Source organism: Chrysemys picta, chromosome 4 (assembly GCF_011386835.1).
Source record: "Chrysemys picta bellii isolate R12L10 chromosome 4, ASM1138683v2, whole genome shotgun sequence".
Taxonomy (NCBI): Eukaryota; Metazoa; Chordata; order Testudines; family Emydidae; genus Chrysemys; species Chrysemys picta.
Window position 1 is genome coordinate 7071947 of NC_088794.1, and position 27261 is coordinate 7099207.

General features: G+C 53.6%; 2 protein-coding genes and 1 long non-coding RNA gene across 8 annotated transcripts in view; all 3 read left to right on the forward strand.

The window, feature by feature from the left end:
• Positions 1-850: 850 nt before the first annotated feature.
• On the forward strand, positions 851-7707 carry LOC135983342 (uncharacterized). Its single transcript, XR_010600929.1, has 3 exons — positions 851-1069; positions 2831-2991; positions 4384-7707. It is a non-coding gene; the product is annotated as an uncharacterized LOC135983342 (long non-coding RNA).
• Positions 7708-9458: 1751 nt separating this feature from the next.
• TRIM72 (tripartite motif containing 72) lies at positions 9459-20427 on the forward strand. Of its 5 annotated transcripts, XM_065594306.1 has the most exons (8): positions 9541-9960; positions 10926-11365; positions 11628-12021; positions 12999-13094; positions 13685-13915; positions 16588-16610; positions 18065-18183; positions 18972-20427. In XM_065594306.1, exons 1-8 carry the CDS (start codon positions 9664-9666, stop codon positions 19541-19543), a joined length of 2172 nt encoding a protein of 723 aa, XP_065450378.1. In that variant the 5' UTR covers positions 9541-9663; the 3' UTR covers positions 19544-20427. The 5 variants fall into 5 exon arrangements, with proteins under 5 accessions (XP_042700281.2, XP_005313403.2, XP_042700284.2 ...); XM_042844347.2 differs by lacking the exon at positions 10926-11365 and having other exon boundaries at positions 9459-9699; XM_005313346.5 differs by lacking the exon at positions 10926-11365 and having other exon boundaries at positions 9492-9658.
• A 2704-nt stretch (positions 20428-23131) lies between these two features.
• Positions 23132-27261, forward strand: part of LOC103307061 (uncharacterized) — a 28511-nt gene continuing 24381 nt past the window's right edge. The window contains exons 1-3 of one of the 2 annotated variants that reach the window (XM_065594401.1): positions 23132-23766; positions 25861-25914; positions 26376-26438. In XM_065594401.1, coding sequence (XP_065450473.1) covers positions 23490-23766; positions 25861-25914; positions 26376-26438 — 394 coding nt within the window. In that variant the 5' untranslated portion in view covers positions 23132-23489. The remainder of the gene's footprint in view (positions 23767-25860; positions 25915-26375; positions 26439-27261) is intronic. The other variant, XM_065594402.1, reaches the window with a different exon arrangement.

The window sequence follows — 27261 nt, forward strand, 5'->3', positions numbered from 1 at the left end:
CGAGACAGCAATGGTACCCAGACCTGCTTCAGCTGTCACATGGGCAGCACATGTGTCTTCCACCGTCTCTGGATATTTTGTCATAGCACCAAGGGACGAGTCTCCATCCAGAGCTGCAGTCTCTTCATCTGACAGCATGGACCTTGACTAGTCTCAAGCAGTCGTGTTCTTTCTTGGTACAGAACATACTGCTCAATACTAGAAAACGATCAATGAGAAAGAGTTACTAACTAAAATGGACTACACGGGCTGCTTGGATGGAGGGAAAGTCTGATTCTCCAGTGGGAGCGTCTATCCCCTGTATTCTGGAGTATTTAATGCACTTCAAGTCTGAACTCTTCTTTAAGGGTTCGCCTGGCTGTTATTTCAGCTTGCCATGCTTTGGTTGAGGGGAAATCATTATTTGTACATGATTCTGTCGAAAAGTTTAGGAAGGGATTGTCTAATATATACCCTCCTTTAAGGGCTCGTTGATTTTGTTCCAGATGTTGTGTCTTGTTCCACTGTTTTGGGCAGCACCATCAGCCAGGATGGTGGAACAAGCCAGGACATCTGGAACAAAATCAATAAAGCCAGGAACACCTTCAGGAGCTTAAATACAGTCCAGAAATCATCAAAATACACCACCAAAACCAAACTCAAGATTCATCAGCGCTGTGTACTTTCAACACTACTTTCTAGTGCAGAATGCTGGGGAATGACAATGTACGACATGTCCAAACTGTCTTCATCCCATACAACCTGCCTCAGAAAAATCCTCTGTATCTTTTGGCCCAGAACAATCTCAAACCAAGATCTACTGACATGGTGCAGTCAAGAGGATATGAGCACCATCATTGCTAGGTGTTGGAGATGGATTGTCTATGTGCTTCGAAGGGAAACTGATTCCATCACCAGAGTGGCAATAAGATGGACACCTGAAGGCAAGCGAAAACGAGGCCGCCCAAAAACAACATGGCGAAGACCTGTGGAAGCCGAGCTGAAAAACCTGGGGCACAGCTGGGGAACCATTGAGTGCAGTGCTATAAGTGGGACTATGCAGAGCCACCTCGAACAACTCTGGTGACAGGTAAGTAACCTTTGTTGTTAAGTGCTGTGGAGAGTTGTTGCTGCTGCAGTGTTGTTACTGTTCGTGGAGCATCTCTTACCTGGGTTTTCAGAACCCAAAGCAGTGGTAACTTAACTGTTTCACCCCATGCAATGTCAGGAATAAACCAATGGGAACACAGCAATTCTGTCTGATGAAAGATTAGTACAAATAAGTGTCCTTTTATTTAAAACTACAATTTATTAGATTTAAGCACACACAGACATAAGCAATAGGTTTAGAACATTTTAAAAAATTACCTAGAATCTGAGATGGTATTGAGTAATTTACAGCAGGTCTGCGATCGCCGGTTGCTTGTCCACCGGGGACTAAGGTGTCAGGAAAAAATCTTTTAGGATAGTTTTAGAAAACTGCTCCAAAATACACTTTATAATTGAGATTTGTTTATAACTAACTTCTAATAAACACATAGATTATAGTGACCCCTATCGGGTCATTACTTTAACAAATTTTAATAAACTACTTATTAACAAAATATTGTTGACAATTTTAGTTATAATAAGCGTTTATATTAAAGGCGCTTAAATTGAGGGTTCTTATTTGTGTGTGGGGGGGGTTGTTTTAATTTTTTAACTTTTTTAAAATTTTAATTAGCAGAAACTGCCCGTGTACAGCTAGCATTTGACATTGCCTTCAGAAACCCTGCTTGTTTAAAGTAACCCTTAATTATATGGTGTTTTATTTTATTAATTTAGGGTGGCTAAATGCACATAATATGGTTGCAATTAGCTTAATTAAATTCTGGGGTACACACCCCCTTCAAATTCCATCTACATAGGGACACTCCTCCTTAGGTGCCCTTTGCTCGCACCACCATAACACCTTTGGGGTTGGGCCTCTGGCCTCCTAGTCCCAGAGCACCTTGCCCATTCCTGGCCCTTCTGCCTTCTCCTACTTCTTTCTTGGAGGATTTTAGACAAATGCTGCTGTTGACCAGCTACCCTCACCAAATAGTCTTGTAGGTACACTTGGGCATCCCACAGTCTTGGCTGGTTCTCCAATATCTGTGCCCACATGGCAGGGACCCACGCCTGTTGCTTCTGAGCTCCCCTCTGTGGGAGTGACAACTCTGGCATCCACCCTGGTAGGGGACAACTTCCCCCCGTATAAAATGCTTGCACTGTAGGCATCTCCATTTCAGTTTTCCCGCAGGGGTCCCTTCCTTGCTACACCCCGTTTGCCAAAGCCTGATCACCGTACGGTCTCTCTCTGACCCCCTTTCATAGTCTATCTCTGACCGTTGTATCGGGGAGACTTATTGCCCACATTCTCCACCACATTGTGACAGTGTCCTCTGCTCACCGCAGGTATGGCACCACCTTCTGGCTGTTCTGGGGAATAGCTCACCAGGTCAACACCCCTTCTTGCACTTGCATGCTTTCCCACTGCCTCTGTCTCTTTGTCTGCAGCCCCTCTCTCGCCCCAGGTGCTACTGAGCCTCTCTGTGACTTAATGCTCTGGCCAGGTCACTAAGTAGGTTCCCCTTCCAGGGTAGGAAAGTCTCTTGTCACAGACAGGCTCAGGCAGTCTTCCTGTTCACTTTCCCTCTAGTACCACTTCCCCAGTGGCCGGTTGGGGAACCCAGGCCTGCACTCTACTCCAGATTCCAGCTCAGGGACCCTTTAGTCAGCAGTCAACCTCTGTTCCATGCCACTCCCTTGCTGCATTTCCTTGAGCCATTTTGTAATTTTCTGTCTCTCCTTCCTTCTCTGGGCCTGCCAGCCTCACCACTCCCTCCTTCCAGAAAGCAACCAGAGGCTACACGTCTCTGCAACCTCAAAACACCCCTGCATCCTCCCAGAGAGCGACTGCAGCCTTTCCCAGCAGCCCCCTTCTGCTGTCTGCTTCCTGGCTTTATGGGAGCCCTGCCTGTTCCTGCCCAGGTGACCTTCGTCTAATTAGAGCTTTTCTCTCAGCCTTAATTTCTCCCATCTTACTGCCTAACAGGTTAATTAGCTAGTCTGGCCTGCCTTAACCCCTCCTTGGCAAACGTGGGAAGGATAGCCCATCATATAGGCCCATCAATGGCCATTAGCCAAGATGATTGGGGAGGAAACAACATGCTCAGGGTGACCCTAAACCTTTGACTATCAGAATCCAGGAGTGGAAGACAGGGGTGGCTCAATCTATAATTGCCCTGTTCTGTACACTCCCCTGAAGCTCCACTGTTGGAGACAGGACATTGGTCAAGATGGACCATGGTCTGACCCAGGATAGCAGCTCTTATATTCTTACCTGTGGTCCATTCAGATCACCATTACTACTGTTAAATATTCCACGTTGTCCCTGGTCGGGGGAAGATATGATACCACCTTCCCAGCTCATGGTGGATGCACACACAGAGGCTTTCCGTGGTGCAGTAATTTCAAGATACAACTTCCTAATGTTGATCGGAATTAATCCGATGTAGACACAGCACTAAAATTGCCACACTGGCTGATTCAGACACTTCCTCTCAGACATGCTTCCAATACAATAAGATCGTCACCCCAATGGCTGTAAAAAACTGCACACAGATGAGCTTGGTGGCATGTGCAGCTCTGTTTACAGCACTAAATGGCTTGTGGCCATCTTGTCCCTATGCAGTGGAGTGCAGAGCGTAAACCAGACAGGCAACCTAAGCAATGCCCAGCGCGCGCGCTGCGATGGTCGTGGGAGGGCTGTTTGCAATGTTAGGGTTATTACACTAGAACCTCTCTCCTTACTGGCACTGCACCATGTTGCAGGGCTGCACAGTGACTGGCTTGTCAAAACAAGTCTAATCCAAGGAATGGGTTTAATGCCTGTGAACCATTAGGGGCACTTTTGTACATGGACATACAGCGTGTTACACATGATGTAGGGGGGGGTCTCATAGTGTGTTAGCCTGGCAGATTTCTCTAGCTCAGATGAGGAGACAGAGAGACAGCTGTGATGGGCAACTTCTCCCACATCTCCAGGGAGGCCTGGAGTCCCACAGGGTGTTAGGGGGCCCTCAGGATGGATCTGTATCTAGCCTTTGATTAAATGAGTTCTCCATGGCAGACTCTTAGTGCCAAGTGAGGCCTTTATGCCTGACCCCATTGGGCTAATCAGAGATAGTTTCACTGACATAACTAAATTGCTGGGTTCAAGGAACCTGGTTATCAAATCAGGATAAAAGCTAAATGGGTCTCATATGGGAAATGTAGCTGCTGACCCAGCACACAACAATCAACAAAGGAATAACAATGCAATAAACTAGCAGAAAATGAAAGCATTAACCAGTGTGACCGTTCTTTTTCTTTGTTATCTAGAGATTAGTGCCTGGTGTCACGAGTGGTGATCTGGAGTTCAGCCTGATATGGTAATCTAAATCTCTCTTTCTCTAATCTGTATTTCACTCACGTTCTTTGTGCTGGTAATTCTTGGCTTTCTCTTTCATGTTTAGTGCCCCTGGGCAAGTTTGATATGAATCTGACCCTTCTGCACGCACCTCCAAGGAACCTCTGTCTAAGGGCCTGTCTTTTTCATGCCTGGCTGCGTGGGCAAGATTGAGTCTCTCTTAATGCTGTATGGTTCAACTAGCCAATCATTGTGGCCAGGTTTGTGCCTGGTCAGATGGGCGCACGGACTTTTGGTGAGTCCCAGAGAGAAATATTGGTGGCTGTTGCTCCCTGAATGTGCAAGAGCCTGGCCAGGCTGTTGAGTGACTTCCGTGAATAGTGAGGTGCTGGGTGTGAGATGGTGAGGTACAATCCAGACTAGTGGGGGGAGGGGGCTGTGTCACCCTGCCCAACAACCTTGGGTGCCTTACACTGCCTCATTGAAGTAGCTCCCACCTGGGCCGCTCAGTCTTCCAGCATGCCAGCCACACCCTGAGTCTCTGAGTGTAACTGCAGCCTGCCAGCTACATTTTGACTCTCGCCAGCCTGAGTTATACTGCAGGGTGACCCCAACACACCCCAGTCCCAGATTCCCTTCCCCCCCCCACCCCGAAATGTACATCCTTGTACTGCCCAGCCCTCTCCTGGACTGGTCAAATATTTTAAGTCCATTATTCCTTTAAGGGAATACCCACAAGGCAGGTATTCATACATGCTGCATTCAGTGCAATAAACTGGATAGCCCCCCTCTGCTGCTGGACTTCTACCTGCATTCCTTTTACTCCTGCAGCTTTTGTTGTTGTTGTTTTGTGGGTTTTTTTGGGGTAGCAGAGTTTATTGGCCTAAGTTTAGAGAATGTTAATCAGATGCATTTGGCTCTCTAAACTCCCTTGCAAAGCTCTGTATTTACTAGCTCCTCTGGTTGCTTAAGAGCTGGTTTCTTAAACCCCTCTTCTCCCTGTGTAGCCCTGCCTCCTAGTTAAGGGTTAATGGGTTCTTGTAATGGTCCTTTCCCTCTCAGGCCACGGCTACACTACCCGCCAAATCGGCAGGTAGTAATCGATCTATCGGGGATCGATGCCCACACTCCACCTCGGCAGGAGGAGTAAGCAGAGTCGACGGGAGAGCCACGGCGGTCGACTTGCCGCTGTGAGGACAGCCAGGTAAGTCGAACTAAGATACTTCGACTTCAGCTATGCCAATAGCATAGCTGAAATTGCGTATCTTAGATCGACCCCACCCCCCCCAGTGTAGACCAGCCCTCAGGCTCAGAGGGAGGCCTTGCTGTTTCTTCACAGCTGATAGCAATTATCCACCCTCTGGGCAGAAAGAACAGCAAGCAGCCATTAGTCCAGACAGCCTCCTGGCTTGGGCAGACAGCAATCAACAGTCTGGACTCTGACCCCCTGGGCGGGGCAAAGCAACAAGCAGTCTTTAGCCCAAAGCCTTTGGGCGGGGCAGTTTGGCCACCTCTGCTATAAACATCAGTCAAGCAGCAAGCACAGAACAAACTCACCCCCATTTATCGGCTCCTCCACCTGGAGAGCTCCTTTGCAAACCCCCCGTTTGCTAGCCAAGGCTATACAAGAAACCTAGGCTTGTGTACTGCCCAGCATCCAGTTGGTTCAGGATTCTCTTTTGTACAGTGTTACTGTATGGCTCTGAACCAGCTGCCCCACCTCAGAGGTAGCTGCATTTCAATGCTGTCTAGCATTGCTGTGTGGGTGCTTTGCCCCACCAATCTAGGGCAGGAGGAAGTGGGAGCCAGATGGGCCTAATGGGCTGATCTGTGGGAGAAGGACGGGGCAGGATTCTGGGCTAGATAAGCCCACTGGTTGATGCTGTCTTTCTCGGGCTAGACTGTCCCATAGGCCAAGGCTCCATAGCCATAGTGTGTGGTGGCCTCACACCAAGCTGGTGATGGTGTTGGGGTAGCACGGTGCGTCTGGAAAGAAGCAGTTGGGCATCTTCAGCCATATGGTTCCCACAGTGGGACCTTCTTAGGCTGGGCAGGGAGGAAGCAGGATACTGGGCTAGATTGTCCCATTGGTCTGGTTGGGCCCACTATTTGAGACTTTCTCTGGGCCCTGCTGCAGTTCCAGAGAGCTGTCTGTCACCCTGTGGAGGAGGAGAACCAGGAGCCGGTCGGTAATATAAACAATAAATAATACTATTGGTAGGGGAAGAGGAGGAAGTGATGGAGAACCTTTTGTGGATCCAAACATCCTCTATTAGCTCTGACTAACGTGCCTCACCCCCTTACCCAGCCCTGCTTGCTCAGGTGGGGTCATTCCTCATATGCCCTTTGTTTTCCCTGTGGGAACTGCCATGTCTGAATAGACATGCAGAAGCTCCTTGGCCAGTCACAGAAACCCACACCAAGGATGTCGAGGAGGAGCTGGAGCTCCGCCTGGTGGAGCAAAATGACAGGAAGCCGATCTGGGAGGCTGTCGTCAGACCAGGTAAGAGTTTCCCTGCCGCTGAGGTGAAAATGGTCAATTAAACCTTGCAAAAGGGAGATTCTGGTATCCTGCACGACTGATCCAGATGGTGCTCGATCCGTGGGGAGGCTGCGTCCCTTTAGGAGTTGTCATGATGATGATGACGATGTCAGAGCAGACTCAGCCTGGCGAAGGGAGATGTTTGTGCATGCAGCCCCGAGCCAGCACCTGTCATGAGCAGGAACCATGTGAGGGGTCTGGCAATTAGGTGGGAGAGGAGAGGAGCAGAGGAACAAGATGGAAAATATCCTCCAAGACCATGGAACTCAAGATTATTGCCCTAAAGCTGTGGCCAACCACAACATCCCTGCTAGCCTTCTGCTTCGAACTGCACAATGCCCACAGGGATAGAGCTCACGTCCTCCTGCTACACAAACCCAGGCCCTGAACCCCTGGAGGAAAGCCCTCCCTCAGTAGCTGTAAAGTGTATAGGCCTATGATACACATTTGAGCAGCTCTGATTCCTACCAGCAGAGGGCATGAGAGCACAGACACAGTGTGTTATAAATAGGCTTGGCAGAATTCAATTTTTATTTTTTTTTATAATTTCAACAGATGTTGGTTTTCTTTTAAACTTTTTTTTAGATTTTTATTGACTTAAATTTTCAGTTGCATTAAATTATGGGGGAGGGCTCAGACAATTATTTAGTGACGATAGGCATTGAGATTCAAAAAGTGAAAACTTTGTAAACTGGTAAAACACAAATTGTCAATATCACATGTCAAAAGATACAAAGTAAATATCCTGACATCCCTGGTTTTCCTGTTCATTCGCTAGTCCATTTGTGACAAGGCCCATCCAAAAGTCTGAATCACTGGATTTGGACTCTAATAAGCTCCCAAGCAGCATTCTTCTTACTTTCCCTATCTGTAGATTTCTATTATCATCAATGGAAACATGGTTTTGACAGTTTGTGTGTGTGCGATGAAATCCACTTTTAATGAATGAAAATCCATTCCTTCCGAGTCTATGGGAACAGGCACCATTAACTGAAGGCCACCTCAGTGTGGAGTGAATTCTTCCACTTCAGCAGCTTTGACACTTCCTTTTCTCTTAAAACGGGGGGCTCTGTCTGAGACGCCAGTTTTTAAATCCAATTTTTCTCTCACACAGGCCAGTTTCTCCTCTCAAAAGCAAAGAAATCATATGGAGACATCCCTATTAATGTCTTATCTAGTCCACATGTTGTATAGCACTGCTGCCAGGCCTCACCCCAGAGGTGGCTGCATTTTGACACTGGATGAGCAATCTCTCAATATCCAGACTGCAAAGTGCTGTGGTGAAACTCATTAGGGAAGATTTTATATTAGCAAACAGGGTAACAAACCCCAGTTCATTCTCTCTCTTCTCCTCAGACGAGCGTTTTGTTCACAGACACTGAGAACAGCTGAGCCAGCGGTGGGCAGTGGGCAGCATTCTGAATCAATTATATGGCACCACTCTAGGTGACTAGCAATACTCAAATGTTAAATCTGGGAGTACCAATCCAGAGAAGATGCGGAAGCTGTGTGTACTCGTCCTGAGCTGGAACAGGGACTGCAGGGTGGCTCTACCAGGCGCTGGAGGACAGCTACAAACACCATGTGAAAGAGTTTTGAGGGAGATAGATGCAGGCTCTCAGAGGGGCTGCATCCAGGCAGCTCAGGACTCCAGTTCTGATCCTTCCCTCCTCACTAGGCTGCACTAGGGCTCAGACAACCCCACCAATTCCTCACCAAGGCCTTGCCCCAACACCTCACTTACTCATGGAGCTCCTGCTTCCCCGATGGCCTCAGATGCACTGGCCTTTGGGGGAAGAGGCAGAGGAGGGGGCAGGGCCCTGGGAGAGGCGCGACAGGGGGCGGGGCCTCAGGGGAACAGGCGGGGCAGGGGTGGGGCCTCAGGGGAACAGGTGGGCCAGGGGGAGGTTCCAGCACTCCTGCTGTAGTGTCTGGTTTTCAGAAATTTGAAAGCACGCAACCCTACACCCAAGTACAGACAGCTTCATTCACCCCCACTGCTCCCACGCTGATCTCCGTGTGTCCACCAAAGCTCACACACCAGGCACGGTCATCAGCTGCCATGACTCTCTGCAATATCTTGGCTGGGGAATCCGATCGTGGCAACTGGCTGGGCCGAGCTGGGCTGCTAGATCCTCCCCACCCCAAATCACAGTTGATCCGTGCCCCCAGAGTCCGACGGCATGAGGGTCCCCAGGTGACTGGAACAGCAGTGCAGGGTGATCCCCCATAGGGGGATCTCATAGCCCCCGGTTCCCTGGAGGAAGGGAATAGGATGGGGAATGGAACCCAGGCATCCTGGATGACAACGCCGCACACCCAGACCTTGGGGTGCAGGGGAAGTCCGGGATGCAGAATGGGACCCAGGCATCCGGGAGGGCAGTGCAGGTCACTCGCCCTTATCAGAGAGACTGTGCTGGGGAATGAGAGCCATGTCTCCCCATGCCAACAGCTGCCTGAGCAAGTCGCCTGTCACCCTTCCCTCCCCCTCCTGCTCTGCAGACAAAAAACTGGTCGGTGTCCTGTGCTTCCCAGAACCGCAGCGCGTTATTGATCTATATATAGAGGCAGGGAGGGGCCGTGGAGCAGTCGCACTGAGCCTGAGCCCATCCCAGCAGTCAGCTGCTCCTCGGTGCCCATCCGATCTCTGCACCTCATCGCCCTCCAGCTGGACCCTGCTCCCCAATCCGTCTCCTCCGATCTCAGTAAGATGCTGCTTCTTTCTCTCCCGCGCGGAGCGGTGGCTGTGGGTATATTTTGTTGCCCCTTGGGCTGTATGCAGCCTATTGCGACCGGGGTGCCAGGGTCCAGGCTTGGAGGGTGGTTGGGCAAACTTGAAGGGAAGAATCGTCTTTCTGAACGGCGAAGAACGGGGCAGGCTGCGTGGGCAAGGTCAAAGGATCTGACGGGGACGTGGGCTCGGCCGCTGCCCTCTAGGACGGCACCAGGGCTTAGCTGGTGCAAGCTGGAGTTACTTGGCTCTGGGCAGGGATCAGAAATACTCAGAGTGAGGCCTCTGTCTGTGTCAGTCAGTCTGCGTCCGTCTGTCGTGAGTCTGTCTCCATTTCTCATGTCTTTTTTTCTCCTCTCTCCTGCGTGTCATTTTAACCCCCTAGTGCTGACATTGAGCCTGGATGGTAGCAGCGGGACAGCTTGTATGCGGGAAGAGCATGTGGCAGGGAAAGGGGGGGGCAGAGAAGGGAGCTGGCTGTGGGGGGGCTGGTTTGGGTTAAATAATCTCTCTAGGCAGAGGCTAAAAATGTTCCTCGGTGTCTCTCTCTCTGTTCGTATCTGTTTTCTTCTGTTTGTGCGTCTGTCTCCCTCCCTCCATCCCTTTCCCTTCCCCCCGGCCCAACTCTGTCCGACGCATGGAGAAGCCATCCAGGCCCCCTTTGCTGCATGTCAGGCCCCTCCGGAATGGGTCTCACCCATCTCTACCTATTGGGGATCAGTCTATTCCCTCCCTTCTGCTTTCACCCCCTCCCAGTGCCCCTCTAGCCCCTTATTCCCAGCTGCAATGTGGACAAGTGGGGCAGGACATGGGGAAAGCCAGGCTGGCTTAACCCCCTCATCCCACTCGGGAAATGGCCTTTATTGGTCCTCAGACGTGGTCCTGACATTGGCATGCAGCATAGTCTGGGGAGGGTTCAGCCCTGCAGACCGCTCCCCATCATGCAGGGGGGAGGGATAGCTCAGTGGTTTGAGCATTGGCCCGCTAAACCCAGGGTTGTGAGTTCAATCCTTGAGGGGGCCATTTAGGGATCTGGGGCAAAAATCTGTCTGGGGCTTGGTCCTGCTTTGAACAGGGGGTTGGACTAGATGACCTCCTGAGGTCCCTTTCAACCCTGATATTCTATGATAGCAAAAGCACAGCATAGCATGAAATTCATAGATTCCAGACGGGACCATTATGATCATCGAGTCTGAACCCCTGGATAACACAGGCCCATCTGTAACCCACACATGCTGCAGATTAAGCCAAATTCTTCTTGTCCTACCTGCACTACAGTACAACGACTGCAACACAATGCACCTCACGGCACCAAAACACCATGCAACGCAATGCCAATCGATCCACGTGGAATTCACTGTGATCAATACTTTGTGCTTAACGAGACTACAGGGCAATGTCAGGTCACGCACGGCACACTGCAGCAGAGGGAACAGAACGCAATACGTATTCGCTGTCAAACAGCACGCAACTGCAAAGCCATAAATCCCGTGCAATTCACTGCAATGTCTGGGTGCAGTGGAATACACTGTAGCAAAATGGCATCAAGACAAAAAAGCAGGGCTGTGCAACACAGTCAGACACAACTCCCAGGGAGAGGCCGTGATCCACAGATGGAGACTCTGCCGGCCCCAGAGCTCGGCTCCCATTGCCATGTCCGTTCCAAGCCAGCTATTTATAGGTATTTGTCACCTTGCCGCCATGGGCCCAGCGGATACCAGGCAGGGTTAACATTCCTCCAGTAGGTCAGGCTGCAGAGGCCAGACACATGAGGAGGCAGCACAGGGGGAAGGGAAATGACTCATTTATCCCAAGCAGGGCTGGGGAGGGCAGGGAATGGGACTTGGTGCCGTTCCCCTCTAGGGGGCTTTGGCTCCAGGACTGGCTGGTTCAGGGGGTGGGAATGGGGGTACATGAGTCACCTTCTGTCCCCTCTCTGCCAGCCCACCCCACCGCCCAGCCATGTCGAACTCCAAGCAGCGCCTGATGCAGGGCATGCACCAGGACCTGAGCTGCCCCAGCTGCTTGAAGCTGTTCAAGGCCCCCGTGACGGCTGAGTGCGGCCACACCTTCTGCCTGGAGTGCCTGTCCCAGGCCGCGGCCTGCCCCACCTGCCAGGCCCCCACCAAGGTGGAGCAGCTGCACATCAACCAGCAGATGGAGCACCTGGTGCAATGCTTCCGGCAGGTGCCCCACGACCACTGCGAGGAGCACATGGACCCCCTGAGCGTCTACTGCGAGCAGGACCAGCAGGTCATCTGCGGGGTGTGCGCCTCGCTGGGCAAGCACAAGGGCCACAACATCATCACGGCCGCCGAGGCCCACCAGAGGATGAAGGTAACAGACCCATGGGCCCATCTAACCCGGTATCCTGCCCTCTTGTCCCCCCCATGGATCAGACCCATGGGCCCATCTAGCCCGGTATCCTGCCCCCTTGTTCCCCCCATGGATCAGACCCATGGGCCCATCTAGCCCGGTATCCTGCCCCCTTGTTCCCCCCATGGATCAGACCCATGGGCCCACCTAGCCTGGTATCCTGCCCCCGCCCTGCCACCTTGGATCAGACCCATGGGCCCATCTAGCCCGGTATCCCGCCCCCTCCCTGCCACCTTGGATCAGACCCATGGGCCCATCTAGCCCGGTATCCCGCCCCCTCCCTGCCATCTTGGATCAGACCCATGGGCCCATCTAGCCCGGTATCCCGCCCCCTCCCTGCCACCTTGGATCAGACCCATGGGCCCACCTAGCCCGGTATCCCGCCCCCTCCCTGCCATCTTGGATCAGACCCATGGGCCCATCTAGCCCGGTATCCCGCCCCCTCCCTGCCACCTTGGATCAGACCCATAGGCCCACCTAGCCCGGTATCCCGCCCCCTCCCTGCCATCTTGGATCAGACCCATGGGCCCATCTAGCCCGGTATCCCGCCCCCTCCCTGCCACCTTGGATCAGACCCATGGGCCCACCTAGCCCGGTATCCCGCCCCCTCCCTGCCATCTTGGATCAGACCCATGGGCCCACCTAGCCCGGTATCCCGCCCCCTCCCTGCCATCTTGGATCAGACCCATGGGCCCACCTAGCCCGGTATCCCGCCCCCTCCCTGCCATCTTGGATCAGACCCATGGGCCCATCTAGCCCGGTATCCCGCCCCCTCCCTGCCACCTTGGATCAGACCCATGGGCCCACCTAGCCCGGTATCCCGCCCCCTCCCTGCCATCTTGGATCAGACCCATGGGCCCACCTAGCCCGGTATCCCGCCCCCTCCCTGCCATCTTGGATCAGACCACTCGATTCATCTTTTTCTCTTGCTCTCTCAGAAACAACTTCCCCAGCAGCAAATTCAACTGCAGGAGGCACAAGTGCGTAAGGAGAAAATGATCACTCTGCTGAACAGACAGATAGCAGAGGTGGAGGTGAGAGAGCAGGGGCTGTGTGTGTGTGTGTGTGTGTGTGTGTGTGTACACGCGTTCAGGAGATTCGGATGTGTGCTGTGGGAGGGGATCTGTGATGCGATTGAAACAGTGGGTGAAGCCACTGTTAGTTCAAAGGGATCCCACTGGCCTACCTGCCAGCACCCAGAAGTTACACACTCTTCTCCTTTCAGTGAATGTCAGACAAGCGACTCCCAATAGTTAAGTCCTCACTAGAGACCCTACAATACAAAGCAGTGTGTACAACCCCAGTGTCCATGAGAAATTCACAGCAACAAACGATGTGTAGATCTAGCAATGTCAGGAGACCCTACGATAACAAGCCACGTGTAGCCCTAGCAATGTCAGGAGACCCTACAGTAACAAAGCAATCTGTGCATCCTCCATATTCATGAAGACAAATGTGGGGAGGAGGTTGCTGGGGGGCTCCCACCCCAGGGATTGGAGCAGATCAGGGAGGGGAGGTGCTATTGGGGGTAATTACAGGGGGCTCTGACCCCAGGGGGGGATCGGGGAAATGGGGGGGGGGGGGAGTGGCAAGGCAGTGACCATCCCTCCCTCCCCGGCTGCAGGACACGGTGGTGCGATTCAAGCAGCAGGTGTCGGAGCAGCTGGGGGTGATGCGCGCCTTCTTGGAGGTGCTGGAGGCCTCGCTGGGCCGGGAGGCAGAGCGGGTGCAGCAGCAGGCCACGGCCGTGCTGCGGGATGAGCACAAGACCATGGGCCACTACCTAGACCAGCTCAAGCAGATGGAGGCCGTGCTGGGTGAGGTGCAGGAGGAGAGCCAGACCGAGTTCCTGAGGGTGAGGAGAGACCCCTTCCCCCCCCTGCCTCTGTCTGTCTGGGACTCTGCCCCTTCGTCTGTCTGTGACTCCATCCCTGGTGTCTGTCAGTCTGTGACCCCCTGACCCCTGTCTCTGGCTGTCTCTGTGACCCCACCCCTGCCTTCCTCTGTCTGTCTGTGACCCCACCTCCTGTGTCTCTGTCTCTGTGATCCCACCCCTCCCTCTATTTGTCTGTGACCCTGCCCCCTGTGTCTGTCTGTCTGTGACCCCACCCCCAATGTCTGTCTGTGACCCCATCCCCTGTGTCTGTGTCTCTGGGCTGGTCTACACTGGGGGTTGGGGGGGGGACTCAATCTAAGATACACAACTTCAGCTACGAGAATAGCGTAGCTGAAGTCGACGTATCTTAGATCGACTTACCTCGCGTCCTCGCAGCGCGGGATCGATTGTTGTACTTAAAGTACTGCACAGGATCTTTTCAGGGGGAATAAGGCAAAACGCCACATTTATTAGTAATACATGTATTCATTAACCCTGTATTATATGCATATAATATATTACACTTACACTCACACACACGCACAAACACACTCCGTTTTGTTGTTACCAATTAGTTGCTCCCCTTAACTTCACTGGCCAGGTGAGTTAGATGGGGGAGGGGGTGGAGCCGGGCTTCTGCCGATCCGGATCGATGCTCCCATGTTGACAAGACGAGACCCGGGGTCCTCTGCAAGACACCTCACTTTTATAGCAGCTTTCCTTTTATGCAAATCTATACCAGATTCAAACTCTGTGTCTGTGTCCATTGGTCCTTTGTGCTGCTTTCTTTTGAATGTTGTTCCAATGCTGCAAAGAGGGTGTTTCCAAAAGAAGGTGCTTGCTTCTAACCCCCGAGGCCGTCATGTCTGCTTGTCTTTAATGAGCCCACTTGACACGTTTTATTGTCCTTGGGTCTGGCTCCCAGCCCCTCTCCAACAGTTGAGGCTGTCTGGAGGTGCTGCCTTCCATGCCTTGCTCATCCACACCTCATTCATTCAACAGGGCAATTGATTAAGAGTCGGGGGGGGGGGGGGGGGGGGGAGGGAGAGCTCTTGTTCTACTGCTAGCAAAAAGAATTTTTTCTTCTATCTTATTCTATCCTTAGGGGCTATAATATTATACCAAGGGCAATGCAAAGTTTCTAAATGAGGCTTTGATACAAAGTCCCATGAAAACAGATGTCACACATGGGTAGACCCACCACAAGGTTATATGAAGAGGCACAATGTAAAGTCATATGAAAATTATCAGAGATTTATCTACACGATGGCCGCGGCTCCCCCGTTAACTCCGCTTCCGCCTCTCACCCTGGTGGAGTTCCAGAGTTGACGGGGAGCGCGTTTGGGGATCCATTTATTGCGTCTACCCGATCCGGCGGGTAGTGAAGACGTACCCTCTATTTGTCTATGACCCTGCACCCTATGTCTATCTGTCTGTGACCATCTGACTAAGGTGGAGGAAGGAAAAAGCCCCATAAGGGAGGTGGGTGACCGCTGGCACCCTAGTCTCACATCCCAGCTGGTGTTCAGGATTTAGCCAGCAGAGGTGACAATGTCATCTGGGTTCCTCTGTCTGGCCAGAACATCCCTCAGGATCAGGACAAGATGGTGATACAGTGGACCCCTGGGTCCCAGCAGATGACGTAGGTGACAACCATGATGGGGAAACTTGGTCCTTCCTTCTAGGCTACCCATCCCCTGTTTTGCAACCACCACCACGCCACCAAACAGGAGTGGTGGGTGGGACAGCTACTCCCTTCATTATTCTGGCCTCCAGTTAGACCTAATTTCCAAGCCACCAATTTTGGTTCATTGATTTCCAGTTCCTTTCTCCTCTTGTTTACCCCCCTCTCCCCTTGGGGGCATGGTCAGCAGAATTGAATGCAATCTGTCTTTTGTGTTTTCTAAACTATTTTCTATCCCCCTTTGCGCTGGACTACTGTTATTCGGGCTTGGTCCACGCTAGCAACTTATGCGGGTGTAACTGTGTCCCTCAGCGGTGTGGAAAATCCACATCCTGAGCCACGCAGTTATACCGCGCAAACTCCCTGGTGTAGACAGCGCTCTGCTGACGGGAGAGCTTCTCCCACCAAGATAGCTACACCACATGGTTGCCTACGCCGGGATGCAGAATGGGTAGATAGCGTCGTCATTCAAGCACTACAGCGGCGGAGCCTTTTAAGTGTAGACAAGCCCTTAGAGTCCAGGGCTCTGCACCACACTCCTTGTGTCTGTCTGTGACCCTGTCCTCCCCCCAACATCCCTTTGTCTGTCTGTCTGTGACCTCTCCCAACGTCTGTGTCTATCTGCCACCCCAACCCCAACATCCCTGTGTCTGTCTGTCTTTTGTGACCCCAAACATCCCTGTGTCTCTGTCCCCTTTAGGTATGTACCAGGTCCCTGTGTCCATTCCCCTCCCCAACACACGTACGCTCCTCTGGGTCTGGGTGTGACCCCCACCCACAAATGCACTTCCCCCACCCCGGCTCTCTGTGTCTGTCAGACCCACCCCCGACTCTGTCTGTCTTTTTAACGTCATGCTCTTGCCTCTGTGGTTCACGGGGGCTGGGTTAGAGGTGGGCTGGGTGGGCTGGGAATGGGGAGATGCTGTGGGCCAGGTGCTAATCTTCACCCTCGTCTTCCTCTCCACAGAAATACTGCCTGGTGGCCAGCAGGTGAGCGCTCCCACTCCTCTGCCGCTCTCCTTCAGCTCCCCCACGACCCCGCCCCCCAGTTTGCCCCATAGGGCTGGAGACATCAGACCGGAAGGGCCCGACTGGGTCACCGAGTCCAGTCGCTGCTCTTGCAGCCCCTGCTTCCCCCCTTGTCAGCTCAGCCCGGTCCAAAATTGATCAAGCTCCATCCTCAAACCCGCTCAGTTCCTGGCCTGCACTGCTGCTGCTGGGAGGTCGATCCAGACCCTCCCTTCTCTGATGGCCAGAAACCTTCTTCTCCTGTCCAGCCTCCCTTGCTTTCTGCCCAGTTTGTCCCCACCTCCTCTGGTTCCAGCATCGCTTACAGCTCTGCTCCCTACCCCGATGTGTCAGTAGGGAGTGATCAGACCCCCTCAGCCAGTGTTTCACCAGGCTAACCCGGCCACGCACATCTGGTTTCCTCTCCTCCAATCGGCCCTGCAGGCCCCCGATTGCCCATGGCTGCACCTGGTCCACTCTGGCTTCATCTTGCTTGAACATGGGTGCCCGGAACTGGAAACCACATTCTAGACACGCTTGCCCACAGCTGTCTCCTTGGGAGCCTCTGCCCCAGGCCTCGCTCGCTCACCAGCTTCCTCTCACATGCGTGTGCTCTGGCTCGCTCTTCTCACCCCCCCCCTGCCCTTGCACATGCATCCCTGACCATACTCAGGCCTTCTTGCACAATCACCCTTTTCACTGCCTTCATTTTGCACACCAGTTCATCTCTTGCCCCCTACAGTGTCAGTATTCCTGGCACACTCCTTCCCGCCACACGTTCCCCCTCCCTACCGTGCCTTACATTAGGGTAACACCTCCATGTTCCAACCAATATCGGGGCCCCATTATGCCGGGCGCTGCACAGACCTCACTTGAGATGGAGGCCCCCACTGTGCCAGGTGCTACATGACCCCCCAACCAACATCAGGGGACCCATTGTGTCAGGTGCTGCACAGACTTCCCCCTCCCCCTGCCAACCAAGATTGGGGGTCCTGATTATGGCAGGTGCTGCTCAGACACTCAGTGAGCTCACATTTTAGGCAAAGAAGGGATTATTAGCCCCATTTTACAGATGGGAAAACTGAGGCCCAGAGCGATTCAGTGACTTGCACGAGTGGGTTTGTGGAAGCACTAGGAATTGAACCCAAGTGTCCTGAGATCCAGGCCAGTGTCTTAACCATGAGGCCAGCCTGCCTCTTCTATTGTACAAATCCAGAGTGCCTCTCTTACTGTGTGCTCCACCCCTCCCCTTGCACACGAGCCTCGCACACTCAGGTCTCGGGAAGACAACATTCCCTGCTGGATGAATGGAACTGAGTCACACAGTCTTGACCTCTGCATCGCCCCTTATCCTCTCCCTCTGACCCCCCCCCCCATCCCTACTGGTTCCCCTCCCTGGGCACATGGCCCCCTGATTGGCTCTTCCTTCCCCACAGGCTGCAGAAGATCCTGGGAGAGTCCCCGCCAGTCGCCCGGATGGACGTCCAGCTGCCAATCATCACAGATGACTTCAAGTTCCAGGTGTGGAGGAAGATGTTCCGTGCACTGATGCCAGGTAGGACAGCTGCAGGAGACGGATCAGTAGGGCTGCTCTGTCATTGCTGGCCCCACTGCCCCAGTGCAGCGCTAGGGGGCGCTGTGCTGCAGAGAGCAGGTTGGTGGCTCAGTAGGGGGCGCTCTCCCCTCGCAGTCAGCGCTGGCCCCAGGGCCCCAGCGCAGTGCATGGGGGAGCTCTGTTGCATTTCAAATGAGATTCATACCAACACTCTGGCCATTCGTGGTTTTTAAATATCCCTGGCATTTTTCCAAGAGTCAGTGAGTTAACCACAATGTCCTGGCAAAATCCCAGCTGTGGTGACTCCATTCTAGTCTCTACATTCTACCTTCGCTTTCAGTGCAGGATTGCAGCACGACTGCTAAACAAACCCTGCGCCCCATCCCAGAGGTAGCTGCATCTCAGCACCAGGCGAGGGATCCCTGTATATATCCAAGGATATATTCTATTCTCCTTTACCCTGCACGGCAATCACCAGTTGTGCCGGGTGCTAAACAGACCCTGAGTGAAGTGATCAGCTCAACAGACCCGTGGCAGAGCTGGGAATAGAACCCAGGCGTCCTGGGCCCAGTGCAGTACTCTATTCATTAGGCCCCAGTGTGCTGGGCACCCTCTGGCCCCCACCCGAGATCCTGGCCTCCCTTGAAGGGGACGGTTGGGGTGCTGCGTGGGAAAGAAGAATTAGGAAAAATGGGGAAGTTGGGAGGTAACAAGGGGTGGAATTTTGGGCTAACTTTCCAGGATTCCACATGATGCCCCATTCCTTTCTCCCCCTCCCCTCCCACCAGCTCTGGAGAACCTGACCTTTGACCCAGACACGGCCCACCCCAACCTGGTGGTGTCGGAGGACGGCAAGCGGGTGGAGTGCGTAGAGCACAAGCAGCCGGTGAGCTCGGACGACCCGGGCCGCTTCGACAAGTCCAACTGCGTGGTGAGCCGCCAGAGTTTCTCCAGCGGCGAGCACTACTGGGAGGTGACGGTGGGCGACAAGCCGCGCTGGGCGCTGGGCGTTATCTCGGCCGAGGCGGGGCGAAAGGGTCGGCTCCAGGCCCTGCCCTCCAACGGCTTCTGGCTGGTGGGCTGCAAGGAAGGCAAGAACTACGAGGCCCATGTGGAGCATAAGGAGCCGCGGCTGCTGCGGGTGGAGACCAAGCCCAGCCGGATCGGGCTGTATCTCAGCTTCGAGGATGGGATGCTGGGGTTCTACGATGCCAGCGACGAGGACAACCTGGTGCCGCTCTTTGCCTTCCACTCACGCCTCACCACCACTGTCTACCCCTTCTTCGACGTCTGCTGGCACGACAAGGGCAAGAACAGCCAGCCGCTGGTCATCTACACACCGGAGCCGGAGGCCTCCTAATGGTGCCTCGCAGAGCCAGAGGTGCCATAGCCACGCCCAACCTCGCCCCACGGAGCTGTGAGTGCTATAACCATGTTGCCAAAGGCGCTGTAGACTCGCTCAGCCATGCTCTATGCTGCCAGATGTGCCCCAGCCATGCCCAACCTTGACCCAAAATGCCAGAGCGGAAGGTGCCACAACCACGCCCAACCATACCCCACGTCACCAGAAGAGCCATGACCATGCCCAGCCGGCCCTACGTCACCAGCTGTGCCATAACCTCACCCCACATCCTCACGGCCATACCCAACCATGCCACATCGCCAAGTGAGCCACAGGGACTCCCAACCATGTCACCTGGGCTGGCGGTGCTGAAACCACGCCAAGCCACGCCCCACATCCCCAGAGAAGCCGTGCCCTGCCATGCCTCGCTATGCCTGATATCACAAGACCAGGAGGTGTCTCAACCATGGCCAACGTCGCTGTAAGTTCCATAACTATGTTGTCAGATGCTCTGTAACCACAGCTAACCACATCCTACGTCGCCAGTAGCTCCGTAACGATGCCTTGTCATGCTACCATCAACAGAAGAGCCATTATCATGGCCCCCCATCACCAGAGGTTCATGCCCCCATTACCAAAGGCATCTCAATCCTGCCCAAGCATGTGTCCATTACCAGAGACTCCCTGGCCATGCCCACATAGCTGGAAGTACCACAGCCACACCCCATGCCATCACTGCTCCTCCACACATTCGGATCCCATGTGGCCCAACTCCAAGCTCCCTGGGACGGGCAGTGACCCGACGTGGTTCCAAGCCTCCGGGATCTGTACAGCCACTGCTGGGCTCTGAGCATGTTCGCATCCACCCAGATACGGTCTCCAATAAAACATGGTCATGTCCACTCTGCCTCCTGTGTGCACGTGTGTGTCTGGGCTTCTATCTGCCGTACGGCCCCCAATCAGTCTGTGCGGGATCAGCTACAGCTTTATATGGGCCCGGATGCCTTATTTACTGGGCACTGTACCAGCATTAGTGGATTTATCTTTCTGGCACACACCCATGTGAGTGCATTACAGGCATCTCGTCATTATTGCTTGTTATGGTAGCAGTTGGAGGTTGCAACTAAGATCAGGTCCCCATTGTGCCTGGCACTGCGCAGACCCCGACCGAGATCAGGGCCCCGTTGTGCCTGGCGCTGTGCAGACCCCAACCGGGATCAGGGCCCCCAGTGGGTCAGATGTTGCACAGAGCCACAGTGAGAGTCAGTCCCTGCCCTGAAGAGCTTACGGACTGAACGAACAAAGGGTATGAGGGGAAACAGAGAAATTATTATTAGGGATCATCACCCACAGCCGAGCAAGGAGAGGTGGGATACTGGCCTAGATGGGCCATGAGTCTGGTCCAGGGTAGCAGGGAGATGAGTAAGAGTGAATGGGGAGGGGGGTCAATTTTTTGAATTTGCCAAAGTGCCAGTTAGATTTCTTCTGAAAATCTAACAAACTAGATTTTCCTATTGGAGAAACATAGCCAGTTTGGGGCTGGAATTTAATTCAGCTGGAATTTAATTTACTGCATCCCGGGAGTGCTGGCTTTCTGATTTTAAAGTTGGGTCCTTCTCAGATCTAGTTTAACCTCGGTCAGAATGTCTCAAATGAGGACACTGGGTTATTCTTAACCAGCCAACCAGTATATTAATTCACCATGAATGACCCAGATCTATAATCAACAGTTATCAGTTCTTCAGTATTTCGAACACACTTACCGCACCTAAAGTAATTCTCCAAGGAGTAAAGTTACGTCTCACAGGCTGCACCTTGAGGAAGCTGGTCTTTGCTGTTTCTTATGTTGGCTTTGAAAGGAACTTGTTTAAAGCATCAAAAGCAGGCACAAACATTTTCTGTGAGATTCTCTTAGTTCAATTGACTTGGGTGTTCCAAGGAGGAACATCCACGTAGCATTACTTAGAAGCCAAAATGCAGTTCCTCGAGGTCTCACTAGAGAGAGTGCAGCCACAACAAGAGAACTAGCAATTACACTCACTACACAGATGGGAGGGATTAATCCACACACACACATTCCCGAGAGGCAGTAGCTACCTAGTGCTTTCTACACTGGGGGTTAGGTCAATTTAACTACATGGCTCAGGGATATGGATTTTTCAAACCCCTCAGTGACGTAGCTGAGTCGACCTAACGTTTTAGTGTAGACCTCGCCTGAGCCGTAAAAAGAAAGAACAATCTCTGAAATTAAATCTCACTGCTTCCCCTCACTGCTGGTCACCCTGGGATAGGAGGAGTGTGTCCACGTCACGGCAGCTTCTTTGTCGGAGTCAGCAACTTCTGACGTTTTATAGACCCTGTTTCGGGGTTCGGTGGAGGTATTTTCTGCTTGGCTGTTGGCTCTCAGATTTTGGATTGCTCAGTGCCTTCAATATCCAGTAGATGGCACCAGTGTATAACAAATTTCTTTGCTCCTTTTCTTAGCAGAGGCTTTGTATGTTTCATCGAGGATTAGGAGTCCCTGGGGCATCTTAGGCCTGGTCTACACTGGGGGGGAGGGGAGGGGATGTCGATGTAAGATACGCAACTTCAGCTACGGGAATACCGTAGCTGAAGTCGACATATCTTATTCCGACTTACCTCCCATCCTCATGGCGCGGGATCGACGGCCGCGGCTCCCCCGTCCACTCCGCTACTGCCACTTGCTCCAGTGGAGTTCCAGTGTCAACGGGGAGCGTGTTCGGGGATCGATATATCGCGTCTTAACGAGACGTGATATATTGATCCCCGATAAATCGATCGCTACCCGCCGATACGGCGGGTAGTCTGGACATACCCTTAGAGACCAACAAATTTATTTGGACATAAGCTTTCGCGGGCTAAAACCCACTTCATCAGATGCATGGAGTGAAAAATACAGTAAGCGGGTATAAATACACAGCACATGAAAAGATGGGAGTTGCCTTACCAAGTGGGGGGTCAGTGCTAACGAAGCCAATTCAATTAGGGTAGATGAGGCCTATTCCCAACAGTTGACAAGACGATGTGATTATGCCCAAATCAATCTGTTAGTCTTGTTAGCACTGCAAAAAGTAATTTTCCCTCTGTTGATATTCACCCCTTCTTGTCAACTGTAGGGAATCGGCCACATCCACCCTTACGTAAGTGTCTAGCTTCCAGATTTTATTGGCACACCCCATTTCCTGTTGCTGGAGGAATGGGATATTCTACTTTCTTCTGATCTGAAAATGGGGATTCAGGGGAGGGGATGTATCAGTCAGTGTGTATCTGTGTCGGTATTTGGGTGTGTCTGTGCATAACTGTGCATGCAAGTCTTTGTGTGTGTGTGTGTTTGTGTCACAGTGTCTGCGTATGGTGTGTGTATCTGTCAGTGATTGTCAGTGTGTGTGCGTGTGTCAGGCTGCATGTGTGTCTCTGTGTGCGGTATGTCTGTGGTGTAACTGTGTATGTGCCCCTGTGTGTAGTGTTTGGGTGTAACTGAGTGTGGTGTGGTGTGTCTGTGTGTTCTTCTGTGTATGCAACGGTCTCTGGGGGGAGGGGTGTGTTTGTGTGTAACTGTGTCTCTGCATGGTGTGTGTGTGTGTGTGTGCATCGCTTTGCCACTCTTCCTGCCATTTCCCCCCCCTGACGCCAACTCCACTTTCCTTCCCAGCCAGGGCACAGATGCCCTTTGCCCTTCCAATCTCCGTGCCCATGAGTGTTTGAATAACACAAGACAACAGGAGTGAATCTGAGGCTAAGCCCCCATAGCAGCAAAACCCCCGACCCCACAAAAGGGCCACAAAAATCGTGAGCCAGATCAAAACTGCTAATCTGCCAACTGAGCACAGCCCAGGGTCACAGAAGAGAAGAGGGTAGGACTTGTGAAAGTTTGTTTCACTTTCCTTCTCGGAAACAAAGGAAAGGAAACTCCCTGCCCGTTGTCTCAGGGCAAAAAGCCAGCATGGCAAAGCCCCTGAGAGACCATCTGTTCGACACCATTAGAGAGCTGGGCGAGTCGGACTTGAAGACATTTAAAGACAAGCTGAACAATTTCCAGCCCAAGCCAGGTTATAACCGTATCAAATGGGGAGAGCTGGAAAAAGCAGATGCTGTAGAAATCACTCGCCTGCTAGTCAGCTACTACAAGGAGGATTACGGGGTGGAAGTGGCTGGGAAGGTGCTGGAGGACATGGACAAGAAGAACCTGGCACACAACCTGTTCCAGGCCACAGAGAAGGGTGAGTGAGGGGCTCTCAAGAGGCGATCGCCCCCTCCCTAACGGGATCTCATCTCAGTGGGTCTCTTTGTACAGGAACTGCCTGCTTGTCGGCCTGCCAGGCAGAGAAATCAGCAATGCTGCTGGCTTCCTTTGTACAGTCCCCGAAGGGCAGAATTGTGCAGCCCCTTCTCAGGCAAGGCTGCCACTGGGTATCAGGGATCCAAAGGGGTTTAGACCAGAGGTGAAAGTGGGCCAGTACGGTGTACCGGTAAGAAGTGGCCGCCAGTACGGGCCCATAGACAGATGTTAAAGCCCAAGGCCGTCAAGGACCCTACCGGCAGGGCCGCCGACAGGGGCGGGGGCAAACAGGACAGTTTCCTTGGGCCCCGCAATTTAAAAGGGCCCAGGGCTCCTGGCCACCACCGCTGCTACCACCATAGACGGCGAGTTCTATGGGCCCGTGGTGCCCGGCACCAGGAATATTCCTGGCCCGGGGCCTGGCTCCATCAATGTCTGAGGCTAAGTCTCTCCCTTGGCCCTGCCTTCCGCCCCAGGGCACTCCCCTCCGCATGTCCCCGGGTGATTTAAAACGGCCCAGGGCCCCCACCCACCACCAGCAGCGCAGCGGAGCTGAGTGACTTCCTGCCTGCTCGCTCCACGTGGCTGCTGGCCCCTCCCTGCGGCCCGTGGGCGGCGGGGGGTCTGTGTTCCACCCCAAGTGCCTCTGCAGCCAATAGGAAGCTGCGGGGGCAGTACCTGGGGGTAGCACACGGAGGCCCCCCGGCCCGCCCTGCCTAGGAGCCCCAGGTAAGCACCGCACCTCCCCAGCCCCTCCCAGAGCCTGCACCCCCACCCCTTTCCCACACACCCCTCCTGACACCAAACTCCCTCCCAGAGCTTGCACCCCCTCCATCCGCACCTCCTCCTGACCCCAATCTCCCGCCGAGAGCCTGCACCCCTCAACCCTGCCTCCTGCACCCCCACCCCCTGCCCCAGCCCAGAGCCTGCACCCAAACTCTGTCCCAGAGCCTGGACCCCCACCCCCTTCCCATATACCCCCTCCTGCCCCCAAATGCTATCCCAGAGCCTGCACCCTAGACCCTCTCCCCCCCCCAAACTCCCTCCCAGAGCCTGCACCCAATCCCCTGCCCCAGCCCAAAGCCTGCACCCCAGACCTCCCCCCCCAACTCCCTCCCAGAGCCTTAGGCAGGTGTGGGGGGCAGAGTTTGGAGGGGCGGGTTCAGGGCACCACCAACATTTCTACAAGCCTGCTGCCCCTGGCTACCATGGCACTGACCAGGGCCCCGGGCCCTTTAAATACCCGCCGGAGCCCCAGGCAGCACCAGCCAGGCAGCATTGAAGAGCTGGCTGAGGGAGGCTGACCCCCAGTCCCGCCCCTTCTGCCCCAGGCCCTGCCCCTTCCAAGAGCCCAGAGCCAGGCCCTCATACCAGTAACACCTTTAAGTTACTTTCACCCCTGGTTTAGACACCTGACTTCCTGTTCTAGGTCCACAAAGGGAGTTAGGGTCTTCCACTGTATCACTGAGGCAACTCCGTCCAGACAGGGCCAGGCCAGTAGTTGATGGTTCGCTTGTACCAGCCCAACCCCCATCTCTTCCTTCTCCTTTCCCAGTGGGGATCACGGCTCCACGCTGGGGAATTGTGTATGGGAGAGAGACACCCATCAGAGAGACATCAAGTTGTTGTTGGGGGGTGAGGGGATGAGAGACACAGAGGGAAAGATCTATTAATATACAGATAGGAAAAGATAGCGGTGTTGGAAAGGGAAAGAAGGAGGAATGGGGATGGGGAATAAATAGATGGATGTGGAGTTGCTCACACCTGGAGGGAGGAGTCCTGGATCCAAGAAACAGTTATTTTTCTTGCTTCATCAGTCCAACAGTGAACCAAACATTCTCCTTTTTTTGGGGGGGGGCATTCTGTTCCTCTTCCCCGCCATTGATTCCTCATTGGAACATTCCCCAACTCAGCTATGGGTCACCCAAACCTTCTCCTGACGGCTTCTAAATCCCCATCCCTGTGGGGGAGCGGCTAGCTCAGGGTGAGCCCCTGAGAGCTGAACCTCTCTCCTCCTTCTCTCCTGCAACTACAGGTGGCACCCAGCAGATGCCAGCACCGACCAGCAGCACCCGGACCAGAGTCACAGGTGGGTGGACATTCGTCCAGCTGTGTCGGGGATGGGACAGTAACACGGGTTTTGGGTGATGTTCAAGACCCCCGTCCACCCCAGTGCATTATGTAATTTATGGAGCGCCCTAAAATTACTCTGGGTTAACTGCACCGATGGGCTGGCTGTGCATGAGCTCCCTGCTGCCGTAGAAAGCTGAGATTGTGCTATGGGGAATTGGCCAAAGACTGAGGGGTTTCTCCTGGGGAAGGGAGGGATCCCGGCAGTGGAGGAGGCGGGAGGTGTGGGGAGGGCAGGCCGGGATGGGGGAGGGATCCGGGCAGAGGGGGAGGGAGGTGGCATGGGGAGTGCAGGCTGGAGGTTGGGGCGGGCGGGAATCCAACAGATAGCTGGGCAATGTGGAGAGTGTCAGGCGGGATCCCAGCAAGGGCAGAGGCTGCTCCGGTCCCTTTCTGAGTGAGCTCCCTGTTGTCTCCCAGCAGGTGTAGCCGCCCCCATGCCCAGGGAACACAGGCCAGGCTCGTCCAGGGCTGGAGACTCAGGTAGGGTGACCAGACGTCCGGGTTTTCCTGCACGTTTCCTATGAGCCTCCTTCCTCTGTCCGGGCAGATTTTTCAGATAACAGGAAATGTCCAGGTGTTTTGCAGAGCAGACGCTGGAGCTCAGCAAGAGTCCCAATTGTTCAGCTTCCTGATTGGTCCCACCCCTGCATCTGCAGCTGATTGGTGCAACCACAGCTGCCCGATCCTGCCCACCCAGGCCCCGGCTCCCAGCCCCGGGGAACGGGGTCCCGCAGGGAGGTGCTAACTGGTGGCTGTCGCTGCATGCTGGACTTGCATCAGCTGTCCTGCCCCCATGACAGGGAGCGACACCCCCCACCCTCCAGTGAGTACCCTGCCGTAGGTGCCCCCTCCAGTATCCCCAATTGTACCCCACTCCACCTTCCTCCCTCGGTTCCCCTTTTTGAAAACTTGAAATACGGTAACCCTTGACTCAGGTCAGCCCTGAGGCCAGACACAGCAGAGAGGGGAAACTGAGGAACACATCAGCTTCATAAAAAATATTACCAAAACTTCCCACTTCATCACAACCCATACTTAGCAGCAAGATTTGGCTGAAGAGCAGAGAGGTCAATCGACTAGCATCCTGGTCTCTAGGGGTTAGCAATACAATAGGCTAGTGTGGCCTAATGGATCATGCAGAGGATGAGGGGTCAGGCTCTATTCTCAGCTTTGCCGCTGTCCTGAGGGGTCACCTTGGGAAAATCACTTCTGCCCTCTGTGCCACAATCAGCGCACCTTTAGATGGGGATGAAGACACTGACCTCCTTTTTAATCATGGTGATGTCTGCTGATGGGAAGCTCA

What these genes read in the sequence shown, in the direction of transcription:
- TRIM72 (XM_065594306.1), top strand. Translation starts at nt 9,664, where the DNA reads ATGCTGCTTCTTTCTCTCCCGCGCGGAGCGGTGGCTGTGGGTATATTT. An exon ending in TCCAAGCCAGCTATTTATAG is followed by an intron (nt 11,366 to 11,627) that starts GTATTTGTCACC and finishes CCTCTCTGCCAG; the next exon opens with CCCACCCCACCGCCCAGCCA. An exon ending in GTTCCGTGCACTGATGCCAG is followed by an intron (nt 18,184 to 18,971) that starts GTAGGACAGCTG and finishes CCCTCCCACCAG; the next exon opens with CTCTGGAGAACCTGACCTTT.